Source organism: Mercenaria mercenaria, unplaced genomic scaffold (assembly GCF_021730395.1).
Source record: "Mercenaria mercenaria strain notata unplaced genomic scaffold, MADL_Memer_1 contig_1583, whole genome shotgun sequence".
In the NCBI taxonomy this organism is placed as follows: domain Eukaryota; kingdom Metazoa; phylum Mollusca; class Bivalvia; order Venerida; family Veneridae; genus Mercenaria; species Mercenaria mercenaria.
Window position 1 is genome coordinate 1 of NW_026459569.1, and position 12,976 is coordinate 12,976.

The 12,976-nt window shown below is 34.3% G+C and overlaps 2 protein-coding genes across 2 annotated transcripts; both read right to left on the minus strand.

The window, feature by feature from the left end:
* Positions 1–1,799: 1,799 nt before the first annotated feature.
* On the minus strand, positions 1,800–6,455 carry LOC128551713 (heat shock 70 kDa protein 12A-like). Its single transcript, XM_053532629.1, has 4 exons — positions 6,181–6,455; positions 5,272–5,493; positions 4,544–4,700; positions 1,800–3,043 (listed from the first exon to the last, which is right to left on the minus strand). Exons 1-4 carry the CDS (start codon positions 6,223–6,225, stop codon positions 2,958–2,960), a joined length of 510 nt encoding a protein of 169 aa, XP_053388604.1. The 5' UTR covers positions 6,226–6,455; the 3' UTR covers positions 1,800–2,957.
* LOC128551717 (uncharacterized) lies at positions 1,973–2,371 on the minus strand. The gene has a single exon (XM_053532631.1). The coding sequence runs from the start codon at positions 2,369–2,371 to the stop codon at positions 1,973–1,975; it is 399 nt and encodes a 132-aa protein (XP_053388606.1).
* Positions 6,456–12,976: the final 6,521 nt, after the last annotated feature.

The window sequence follows — 12,976 nt, forward strand, 5'->3', positions numbered from 1 at the left end:
GACACGAAATATGACCTTTTAGCTCAATTTGTGGCCTAGACATTTAACCTACGGAGCCAATTCATGTGCTATGCGCATCGATTTATCTCCACTTACCTAAGTGCAAAGTTGAAGTCAATACCTTGCATGATTATTTCGTCATGCTCCGGGCACGAAATATGATGGTTAATTTTGACATTTTAGCTCTATGTATGACCTTGAGCCGGTTTAAGTGTTTTCCAAAACGGGCGTATAAACAGGGTTGAGCTTTATATGTCAATCTTAACGTTAATATCGGGGTAGAATTTAATCTATCAGTCTATAATATCCGTATCCGGATTCCGTAATACCAAAACCAACGCATGCTCTCTTTTTGTTTTATCCTTGGTACATGTATTGATAATATATCATCTACAATTGCACTTTATTATGTTGACATTGAATTTGTATTCGTTTTATGATATACTCGTATTGTTTATTTTACCGCAATAAATTCTCTCTGTGTGTCTATTTACATAGTTTTGGTTTGCATTTGCCAAAATTAGGTATTGTTTAATGCTTAGTTTCGTGTGAGAAAGATCTGATAACAATGATTATTCTCAGGCACAATATGTGGGTAGACACATTTATATATAAAAAACGTGTCAAAATGCGGATGCAGAAGACATGCGCGCTTTGTTCACATGTGAAGTAGTTGTACCCTAATTCCCTTTGTCGATGCGCGTCTGATAAATTATACAGTGGATCTCGTTGTATATTGTGACTCAATGTTTCAATGACCCAAATATATTGAAACATTTTTTATCTTCTGTTACTGTTGATCTAAACTTGTGTCTAAAGTACGAAACCCTCGAGTGTGTACTTGAGTTAAGATTCAGTGGCGCAATTCCTTCAGCTCAACGTTGTAAGTATCTAAACATTCAAGTGGCATAATTCATTTTGCTATGTATCTTTGTACTGAAGTAATTTGATGAAAAAACTTGGAATTGAAAGTTGCTGGAGGGGTGTGTGGGGAGGCAAAAGATTCGAAGTAAGCAGAGGCCCCTGTTGTAATATAAAAACTTTAGTGTCGGCGGCAAAGAATAAGGTCGGTCTGGCTAGTGAAAATAAATAACTTTTTTGGCGTTATTGTTAATAACAAATACTACAAATATTGCCAAGTATTTAGTTAGATTTTCACATTTAAAAAATTCCCCCAACTTCTGTCTCGTCTTGGCATACGCATTTTTATCAATTCATTTTCTAATTAAACTTTTCTAAGGAAGTGTGAATATTTTTACATTAACTTACCCACAAATAATATTGAAAATATACGTTTATAATTTGTCTCGGATAGTTTTGGTGAGATTTTGTTATCTTCCCAATTCCGATAGAATTGGTAAAATTTGTTAAAATCAAAAAGCAACTAAAGTATCAATTTACATAAATACAGATCCTACATAATTCAGTCCTTAATCTAAAATTATATGAAACAATATTTTAATTATCATTCTAATTAAACATGTTACTATTCTATTCAAATTATCCACATTCAGACATTTAAAATAAAATGCCATATTTTGTTTCTTTCATTTTCAACTTACTTTCTATGTTTTACATAATTTCCATTTCAAAAATTATATTTTATTTAAAATAACTCAGATGTAGTTTTCATGGGTAAATTGGCATATCTGGTACTAATACTCAAATGCTTATGACAGTAAATACCATTGCAAACTAAAATTTAGAAGTCCTTAAGATTTTGATTATCTTTACAAAGATTTAAAGTGTATACCAGCATAAAGCATGAACAAAAAAAACTTATTAAAAAACTATTCAGACAGGTTTTTAAAGTACTCAGTTATATTTTTTTTATAATTTCTAATATGAGCTGTAAAAAGGAGAATAAATACAACCGAAACATCAGTATATAATGTTATGTTATGAACAGATTGAAACCTACGTGTCATTCAAAAATAACATGAGTTTTATGCAAATTGTCACTGATTGTCATTCAGCCCCAAAACTCAGTTGTATTTATTATTTTGTTTCTCGTCTTTTCTTCCTCTAATTCTATTATAATTTCAGTGCCACCAAGTAACATTGATAAATTGACATTATGTCTGGGTAAACCATCTGGTTCTTCAAATTTTATTCGTATTGTTCCGATTTTGGTACATCCTTTGTCATCTACATATGTAGGGTTTTTCTCTTCAGAAATGAAAATATCAAAACGCATACCAATTTGTTTCTTGTTAGCAGTGTAAAAATATCTTTTAACTTGTGTTTCACCTGGCACCACTCTCAAATCTTTTTCGATCAGTTTGCCAAAAATGCCGACACATAAGTCACCTGCATCAGTCTTCAAGCGTTTGCTTTCCTGATGTTTTCCCTCCACAAATGGTTTATCCATATTTACACCATATATACTTAAGTACCCTCTCGGTTACTGTCGCGGGATTGTGGCCGGAAATCAAGGCTCCCCTCAACACAGCAGATGACGCCTCCTATGGAATCACAATATGGATTCCTGGAAGTGCTGATTTGATTGCACGTTGCAAGAGAGGAGACTCTGAGTATCCACCCACCGTGAGTACGGCTTTGATGTCTGCCATTCTTTCGTCGTTCATCAATATTTTTACGTGCTTAACTATTTGCAGTATTGAGTCTTCAGATAACTTTTCTACGGTGGAATGTGATATTTGTAACTTGTCTCTTTTCAGCTCTACTGTTTTACCATATTTTGAAGCTACTATTGCATCTTTGATACTCATTTTTCTCTCCTTTCCGTCTCAAATAAATCAATAAGCGACACCGGAAAATGCATGATTACATTTCCCTCCGATTGTGTTCCAGCTGCTTGTTTTTTTCTTTCAAACTCTCGACTAAGATGAAGCCAATCTACCGTTTCCGTATGTTTAAAAGTATTAAACACGGTTTCGCCAACTAGGTCAATGAGAAAGTGTTCAAACGCATTATCTACAATGATTCCTCCCCAGTCACCTCCATTTGCTGCTCTGACTTCTCGTAAGGTATATTGTGAATATACTTTGAACTTCATGGACTGTGATATCAATCGTTCCCCCTGTAGAAATTAGATAAACAAGGTAATCAAGTCCTGCACAGCAAAATAACGTCTGCAGTTAAAGACATATCTCTATTTGCTCTAAAACAATATGGTTCCCTGAAACAAAAACCATGTCGGAAATCGCTATTCCCTTGCCAAAGCAAGTAAATCGTATAATGTTGGCCAAAAAGATAAATTGTTTTGAAATTGTATGCTACCAGTTAGAGAAGGAAAGAGCGTTATCAAGAACCGTTGTGTTCAATATTTATGCAATATTTTATACACACTGTAGTTCCTTAAATGTTCTTTTAAAGTCCTTTCCAAAGTTACAAGTACATGTCTAAACAGGAATATTGTACACTGCACTTCCTCTCAATGTCCTCTGTCATTGTGACACATTTTAAGGATGTCGGATTATTTTTCTACAGTTAAGAACTTTTTTTCATACTCCGTGGGCTTAAAGAAACATCAGTTTCAAAGGCAAATAAGAGCAGAAAAAGCAAAGGTCACCACACTTGTTTTTATTTTATAGGGCATTTTTTTCACCCGCTGTTTAAGCATGTCTGAAAATAAGTAAAATTGAAACAATGGGGGTACTTTATATAACATATAATATCCCACTTAATGTGATAGGGATTTCGAGTCTTACAGGTCACTATGAACAGTATTATATAAGCATAAATGTCACTCACAAATCTCTTTTACACGTTGACATAATTAACCCAACCACTTCTTTTTTTTTTCAATTTAAATCTACAAAAAATATGTTCTTAAGATTTTAAAATATTTTGCTGTTTTAATGACGCACAAGAATGCTTAAAAATGGAAAGAAAAAAACGTTGGGGTCATCGTGCATCTAAGAGATATATTTAGAAAGAAAAACTTTAAAAAAAACTGGTGAATTTTTATATTTTTGTGTTGACAACTTTTATTTCAATTGTAATTTATCATCATATATATCAGTCAGAAAAATACCAGACCAAACCTGATCTGCTTAAATACATCTTGCATCCGAATATGGCAAATGTAAAAAGTAAGGTAGGGTTTGTTTTATCGCAATCAGTGTTTGGTTTAATTGTACATCATTAGTCAAAACTAATTAAACTGGAATTTTGAGATGGTATCTTAGGTTTCGGAGAAAAGTCTTACAGATTTATGCTCCAGATAAGTATATTCAATAAAGGAAGATAATTCAATAAGTGAGCAAAATTGAGTTATGATTCTTGTACAATGTACTTCCCCACATGGCTGTGCAGTTATGCTCTGGGCAAAAGTTCTATTAGTAAATGAAATAAAGGGATATACTTTATGTTCTTGTACGCTGCACTCCCTTATGATATCCTCTGTTATCGTGAGAAGTTTTGACAATATCCTTTTAATACATGTAGTTATGATCCGGTCAAAAGTGTTATGAGAACTTGAAAAAGGGAAATAATTCAAAAAGTAAAAGCAAAGTTCCAAAGCTTAACTGAGCAGAGCAACTATGGCCTTATCTATAGTTATTAAACATTGCTTTACCTCCAGCATCGATAACCATGTACTTTGTTCCAGTCGGGAATTCGGATATCGTCAAACTACCATCAGTAACGGTTGTATTTACAGGAAGATGTCGACAGTATAACGAGGCAGCTTCTGGTTCAAAGACTATTGTCAGTCTTTCTGTAGCTATACCAGCCTGCATGAAATAAAAGTGATTGTTACAATTTTATTACTATCTTAAACACAAAAATTTAGGAGATTATCTAATCATATCGTGTAAAGTCATATTGCAGTGATTGGCATTTAACTCCATGTTAAAGTTTGATATTTCAAAGTAGATGCATAAATATAACATGAAAATAGCTTGAAATGCTGCAACATTCAGTTACCAAAATAAATTTGTTCCCAATTATCCGGAGCATGAGACTGGTTTACAAACATTTTTCGCCGCTTTGTCAACATTTTCTTCGTGATTGAAGTAACTCACTCATTCACGCAATTTACTTCAAGACAGCGCTTCAGTGCTCGTTAATAATATTAGGCTTATTAAATCATCTGGAAAACTTACTACTTTCATTTGAACAACGTAAGTAATTTAATTTCCTGAAAAATGTATCATCACATCTATTGAACGCGATGATAAGAATGTTTGTTTGAAATTCTATATTCAGCAAGCTCTTGTTGAATGAACTACTTCAGTTTTCACAAGAAATAAGTAAGTTTTTGATGACGCAATAGAACGTTTATCGTCAAATCTGTGAGAATACCTTTATTGCAGCATGCCTCATAAACTGTTTTGCAGGATCAGACCATATCGCTGGTACTGTGATCACCCAGTGGATGTCGGTCTCCATTATTATCCCAGTCAGGCGCTGATTGACAACAACCATCAAATCGTCGATCATGAATTTGATAGACATTGCAAACACATCTATACCCAGAAGTTTCTTTCCCATTTCATCCGTGACATTGATTTCTTTCGTAAGATGCTTTGATAGAGTTTTGAAAAAATAAAGCAAACCGGATAGTTTTATACATGTCACTGTTATAGTTTGTGAAACGAAGAAGGATACAAATTGTCAAAAAACAATAAAAGGGAATAAAAGGAAGGATTATGTATTAATAGACTTATTGATAAGCATATTTAATGGTTTGTAGTTCGTCATACTAAGATGTGTACATTTGCTTTTCAAGGTTGTGTGATGCATAGACAAAGTATAATACATGTGTTGATCCGAATATTTTGCAAAGTCAAAACTTGGGCCTAGATGTTTGGCTTTTGCTTAAAATAAATCTTAACTTTTCACAGGGGCTTCATTATTGTTATCTGTGTGGAATAACAACAGTTCACAAAATACGATGATGAATAACAAAATAAGGAACAGAACCTGTAAACATTATTTCGTAATGAGAAACATCACAATTATAGTCTAAAATCCATTGGTGGGTGTAGGGGTTATTATAGACAGGATACGAGACAGATCTAAGTGTGTCATTGACCTTGGTGCCATGAGCCTGGATATATGTTAGATATATGCCAGATAAAATAATAATCCCTTGATAGATGACAGGTGGACCGACGCAACCCAGGTCTATATCTAAAGATCAGGGGTACCGAGCTATATTTTTCATAAATAATAGTACATGTTAACTTCTGCCCGTATCATTATCATTACCTTCCCAAGTGCACCGCCTAAAATAATAGTAATTTCTGTGCTCATCTTTATCTGCTAATTCCAAGTATTGATTTTCTGCATCATAGCCAAACGCTTGAAAGGTTACTCCATCTGGTTTTACCAGCAAACAAGTAGGTGTCTTGATTGTTACTAGAGTTCCAGTACCGGAATGCCAATGTTTAACGTCGGCTTTGGTAGGATCTTTTTTATAATCAGTTCGAAATGAAAATGCCCAGCCTGAATATGTTGTTCCAAAATCTATAGACGCGACAATCACGCGCTGAAATGTATGAAAATTTTGAAAACTGACAAGAATATGTTAACCTTTCTTTAGAGTTCTCGGAGCAAACAAGCAAAACGACATAGACCTATAAACCGAAAGTAGGTAATACACAATCAGATTACCATTTGTTATTGTCTTATGTTATCTCAAAAAGAAATGTTAACCTTTCTTTAGAGTTCTCGAGGCAAACAAGCAAAACCACATGGGCCTATAAACCGAAAGTAGCCGAAAGTAGACAATACACAATCAGATGACAAATAATAAATTATCATTTATTATTACCCGCCCGCTTAGCTCAGTAGGTAAAGCGTTGGTCTACGGATCGCGGGGTCGCGAGTTCGATCCTCGGGCGGGGCATATGTTCTCCGTGACTATTTGATAAACGACATTGTGTCTGAAATCATTAGTCCTCCACCTCTGATACATGTGGGGAAGTTGGCAGTTACTTGCGGAGAACAGGTTTGTACTGGTACAAAATCCAGGAACACTGGTTAGGTTAACTGCCCGCCGTTATATGACTGAAATACTGTTGAAAGACGGCGTTAAACCCAAATCAATCAAACAAACAAATCATTTATTATTGTCTTATGTCATAACTTAATATGATTATCTCACAAAGAAATGTTAACCTTTCTTAAGAGTTCTCAAAGCAAACAAGCAACGCCACATGAGCCTATAAACCGAAAGTAGGCAATACACACAAAAAATATGACTAATTAATAAATTATCAGTTATTATTTGATACTTTTAACATGATTTGATATAATGATTATTTTTCAAGTTTAGAATATTAAGCGTAAAATTAAAAAGACATTTGCTAGGACCCTTCATGTTATAACATGTAAACGCAGTGTATCATTTGAAAATACAATTATTGATATCTGTACGCAAACATTGCGTTTGTTTTGTTTTCTTTCTTCTTTATTCATGTGTTATGATCTGTTAGAAAGTTATACTCACCATCTCTTGATATTTTTCTCGAGCTTGTTTATACGTAAATCACACGAGGAAGTAATATAACCATTTACAACTACTTTCGTTTTAGCAGGAAAAAGACCGAGGTCACCGAAGATAAGAGATATCAAATAGTGTAATAGTTTGTTTGTTGCAAGTTTATGGAAGAGTCTATATAAATAAAGCACTCGAGATCTTTAACTTAAGTTTTCAGACGAGTTCCCTATTTCAAGAAACTTTGGAGATGCTGCATCCAAGACTGTTCATGAAATAATTTGAAAAGGGAAAAATGCGAAAAATTGTTTCAAATATTACTTTTCGGACATGAAGTGAAAATAGCATAATTGTATAGATTTTATTAATGTCTTTGGGTAGGGAGGGTAAATATAATATACTACGAAGAAACAAAAGAAGAAGAAGGATTTTCAAATAAAAAAAAAGTAAATAAGAAACCTTAAGAACATTTTCAATAACTTGTGGGTTGTGGGGCGGGCAGGGGTGTACCTTGACATACGCCGATACACCTGTGCGTACAATTCAAACACGACACCGGGAAAGTGAAAATGTTTAAAATGTGAAAAATACAATAAAAGTAAAACCTTAGGGGGTAGGCGGCCAATTAAAGCTCTTCATTTAACAATGTCATTAATGAAACTCGTTTTTGAAATAGTCGATTTATTTGTTTTTGTATCGTGTATATAGAAAAAAATAAAAGGAAAGGTTAGATTTCATGGAAGCATAGAGCACAGCTAGAGCCACACATCGCCAAATAGATCCGCAACAAATTGAAACACAGACGCACGCAAGTACACACACAAGCATACTGTAAGGACGAATAATTTAACTAATAATAATAACAGTTAATATAAATGATAAATAAAGGAACACACTGGAATGGCCTTCGAACGATAAATCTTTTTCATTCTTAATCATATGTTGATTACACAGAAGCTAGCTGGTCCTATCGACAGTGTGCCATTTTTGAATATCATATTTATCTTGTTTGCAATTCGCGTCTTCAATTTTCATCAGTAAAATCTAGATTATTGTCCCTCATAGTATGAAGTAAGCGTAAAAATGAACAAACCTTAAAAAGTGACTACGGTCATATCAATTGTTGTCGATCATATTATACGAAACATTTGAAATATCGTATATTTTTAACTGAACTTGTAAAGGTTATACAACATGTCATATGATCTTGATTACAAGCTTCTGCTTAGTTGACGTTTTCTATAGATATATTTCACAATAGTCCAAATAACAGGACGTTTCGGGACAGCGTGATAACTTTTGACTGTCGATGTCATGTCACGTCCAAACTTATTCAGCATATTTCTGTTAGGAAATTCCCAATGAAATCCATTGGGAACATTTTCTGGTACATGTACAAGGTATTAGTAATGATTACATCTTTGATAATGAATTTTGGTTGACATTAAATCATAAACTTACCTTGTTGACATTTTATGAATGTATATTTTGTGTTTTGTTTCTGTAGTGTTATCGGCATTCTGCTGTGTACTGAAACCGGTGTCATGGTAGATATCTCCTCACATCTTTCACTTCATATTTTCGAATTTCAGTCTCTTTTTTCAAATTATGAGTAAAATTAACCCATCTGAAGTTTATACATGAATATTAATGTCTAATTTATGAGAGCAAGTAAGTCTGACCAGTATATTATGACTTTTTTGATTTGTCAATGTCTTTGTTTTCCTAACAGTAAAATGCAGATACGAGTAAGGCTTAGAGGGATGACAACTAAAAACATCAGATCATAAACTAAGTCATCCCGAGTAAGGCTAGTCTCACAAGAACCAAAGATTCTCTCCACCTAAGTGACAAACTTAATAACAAACGTTCTAAAAATGAAAGCACTAAAGTGTTTTAATGCCTAGATGGAAAAAATGTAGGTTAACTCTTAAACGTTTAGGGAGTTTAGTATGAACTGTTCAATTAAAGTTAACTTTCAATATTTCATAAGTACTAGATGTTTTCCTAAAAAGTCTCTTTCAACCTTTGAAAGTGTTAATGTTGGGTGGAAAACCCCTCTACACACTTCATGCATGTATAGCTAAATACAGTGTTAATTTCTACTGCCGCAACAAAAACTGGATTTCTTTTAACAAACGACTGCTAATATATGACATTTTACTATAATTGCAGCTCTACATATACAACTAAATTTTTAGTATATATATACATGTATATAACAAGAGCACCGCAATGCGGAGCAATTTACGCCTGAAGATATGACCTTTGATCCCTAAGTGTGACCTTGACCTGAAGCGAGTCAGCCGAAACATGCGCTTTGCACGTCGTCTCGTTGTGGTGAACCTTTGTGCCAAGTTTCTTTAAAATCCTTCGGGCAGTTCAAGAGTTACAGAGTGAATACGAAACAAACTTGTATCACCTTTGACCCTTACGTGTGACCTTGACCTGAAGCTAGTCAGTCGAAGCATGCGCTTTGCACGTCGTCTCGTTGTGGTGAACATTTGTGTCAAGTTTCTTTAAAATCCTTCAGACAGTTCAAGAGTTACAGAGTGAACACGAAACATCAAATGGCCGAACACAAAACATGCGATATTTCTCAAAATAGTCGGGTCTTAATCACTGAACCTTTGACCCTTAAGTGTGACCTTGGCCTTGAAGCGAGTCGTCCAAAACATGCGCTCTGCACGTCGTTTTGATGTGGTGAACATTTATGTCTAGTTTCTTCGAAATCCTTAAAAGGGTCCCGAAGGTATGGCATTTGACCCCTAAGTGTAACCTTGACCTTGATGAGTGGGCCAGCCGAAACATGCGCCTTGCACGTCGTCTCCATGTGGTGAACATTTGTGCCAAGTATCTTTCAATACTGGAAGCAGTTCAAGATTAACAGAGCGGACCGGAAACAAACTAATATGACCTTTTACCCCTAAGGCCACGCCAAATTAATTTCTTGGTCATCGGACTTTTTCCAAAAAAAATTAAGGAGCGGGCGAGCGAAATAAATATAAAAATATTTGTTTTTGGATTTCACCTATATTTTTGGAGCGGGCGAGGAGCGATTTGAAAAAAAAATTTTTTTTTTTTTTTTGTTGGATTTAACGTCGCACCGACACATGATAGGTCATATGGCGACTTTCCAGCTTTAATGGCGGAGGAAGACCCCAGGTGCCCCTCCGTGCATTATTTCATCACGAGCGGGCACCTGGGTAGAACCACCGACCTTCCGTAAGCCAGCTGGATGGCTTCCTCACATGAAGAATTCAACGCCCCGAGTGAGGCTCGAACCCACATCGATGAGGGGCAAGTGATTTGAAGTCAGCGACCTTAACCACTCGGCCACGGAGGCCCTAAAAATAAAATTAAAAAAAAAACCTTTCCATAAGAATTAACAAGCACTGCAAAAACATATCAAAATGGCTTGAAAATACATAAAAGAACCAAAGATCTTAAATGTTGAAGGTTTAATGACAAACTGTTCCAAAAATATATGGCATCCACCCGACACCTGACTCAAATATATCTATGTTTACCGGGTCGCGCTACATTGTAATATTTACAAACATTTAGACATTTAAACAAACTGGAGGGACAACAGGCGGATATTAGTGTATAGAACTAATGTGTTCGCTAAGTTTGTATCATAGGTAAGCCAGTACCCTAGCCACATAAAGGGTTTCGCTTTGGATTCTATGTCACTACATAAGAATAAGAAAGTTGATACTCTTATGTAGTGTATAACAGAAATCATAATATATATGGAAAATACTGTAATCACCTCGCCAGTTCATTAGGTACCCATAACCTATATATCATAGTGTCTGTCAACTTTCAATGCAATTTCACCAGATACCAGGAAATCCATCATCCACTGATGGCCCAATTCACTTATAAATTCAATGACAAATTTTGCACTTTCTGTTGTTCTTTGATTCCACATTTAACTTTAGTAGATAAGGAAAGGCATACTGATGCAAGTCTTAACAATAAATGCATTAAGAAATAGCAATAATGCAAAACAAAATTGATTATCATTTAAAGAAATGGTCTTTCTTGAATCTTTAATATGCATCCTTACCACGTACATCACTGAGACACATGAAAAAAAAAATGAAAAAAAAAAAATTGAAATAATCTATTTCAAAGGTAATCAAGAGCGCACATGGGTATACTCTATATTTTTTTTTCTCTACTTTTATTTTATACAGTGTTAACTTTCTTCTCAAATTAAGCGTCTTATCATGCAAAGTGGATACATTTATTTATCTTTTTTGACATACAAAACGATTTTATAAACAAAACTGAAGGGGAAATAATTGCAATTGTTTTATGTATCTCAAAGATATTATTTCTGTTTTATTATTATTTAGTAGGTCTGCAGAATTGTACAAAACAAGTGTAACGTGTTTGTATGATGTATGTCATAAAAGAGAAAAAATAAATTATAAAAAAAAAAACAATAAATGCATTGTCATCCTCAGTTTCTTTTTGATAAATAGATCTGATGGTACCCATTAAGCAAATCTGAAAAAGGGTCTATAAACAGTTATTTAATATCCTTGTATTTTAACTCTACTTGAAAAATAAAAAAGTAAGCATTTAATGCAGGTTTTCTTGGATTGTGAGTTTGTAAGCTTTTTAGGATTTCTTTGCCCTAATAAAGTTCAATAAGTTCCATGTGCGTACCCCTTCTCCGCCAGAAAATTGTGTTCATTTTACATAGCTGATAGAAGCAATTTACCATTCTTTAAAATCAAAGTTATTTCAACAATTCATTAGTTATGATGTAACACTGGTTGTGAAGTCCAAATTGAATTATACCGCCTGTTCATCATTTAAGTACTACCAAGTTACTGCTGATAAATGTATATAATTTTAAGGAACACAGCAAAACGTTGTTCTAATCACCAGCCATTTTTAGATGACACTATTTTAAATAATGAGATATTGATGTTCATCTTGAAAAAAAATATGTCTTGCGGAAACTCTTCCTAATGATCTTTCCAAGATTTATTTACACAATCTTACTGTCAATTCGGTTGTCAATTTTGCAAACTAGGGCAACACAGAGCCTCAAACAAGTTCTTCTGATGTTTTAATGGACAATTATGATTAAAAGTAATAAATTTTATGAATTACTGTCTCTTCACAGTGACAATAAGGCCCCTAAACAGTGAAAAAACGCCCGCCTGAAATTTTGAAATAGGTCTGCAAAAACTGAAGCGAGCGGAAGCTGATTTTCAAAAATAATATTTGTTTTTGATTCTGGAAAAAAAATGGAGCGGGAAATTCGTTGACCATGTAATCAATTTGGTGTGTTCTAAGTGTTGCCTTGACCTTGAAGCCAGCCATCCAAAATATGCGCTCTGGAAGTTGTCTCGATGTGGTGAACATTTGTGTCAAGTTTCTTGGAGCGATAAATCACACAGGAAGCTATAGGAAAACGGTCGGGAACTTTGATATTCATTTATCTTTGCGTTATCAGTGTTTGACTGAAGTTTATGCGTTTAGACAATGTCAAGTTTCCTGCCTGTAAACATGAGAGCTGTGATAAACTATGATTCCTAA

What these genes read in the sequence shown, in the direction of transcription:
- LOC128551717 (XM_053532631.1), bottom strand. Translation starts at nt 2,371, where the DNA reads ATGGATAAACCATTTGTGGAGGGAAAACATCAGGAAAGCAAACGCTTG.
- LOC128551713 (XM_053532629.1), bottom strand. Translation starts at nt 6,225, where the DNA reads ATGAGCACAGAAATTACTATTATTTTAGGCGGTGCACTTGGGAAG. An exon ending in TGAGGCATGCTGCAATAAAG is followed by an intron (nt 4,701 to 5,271) that starts GTATTCTCACAG and finishes TATTTCATGCAG; the next exon opens with GCTGGTATAGCTACAGAAAG. An exon ending in CATGGTTATCGATGCTGGAG is followed by an intron (nt 3,044 to 4,543) that starts GTAAAGCAATGT and finishes TAATTTCTACAG; the next exon opens with GGGGAACGATTGATATCACA.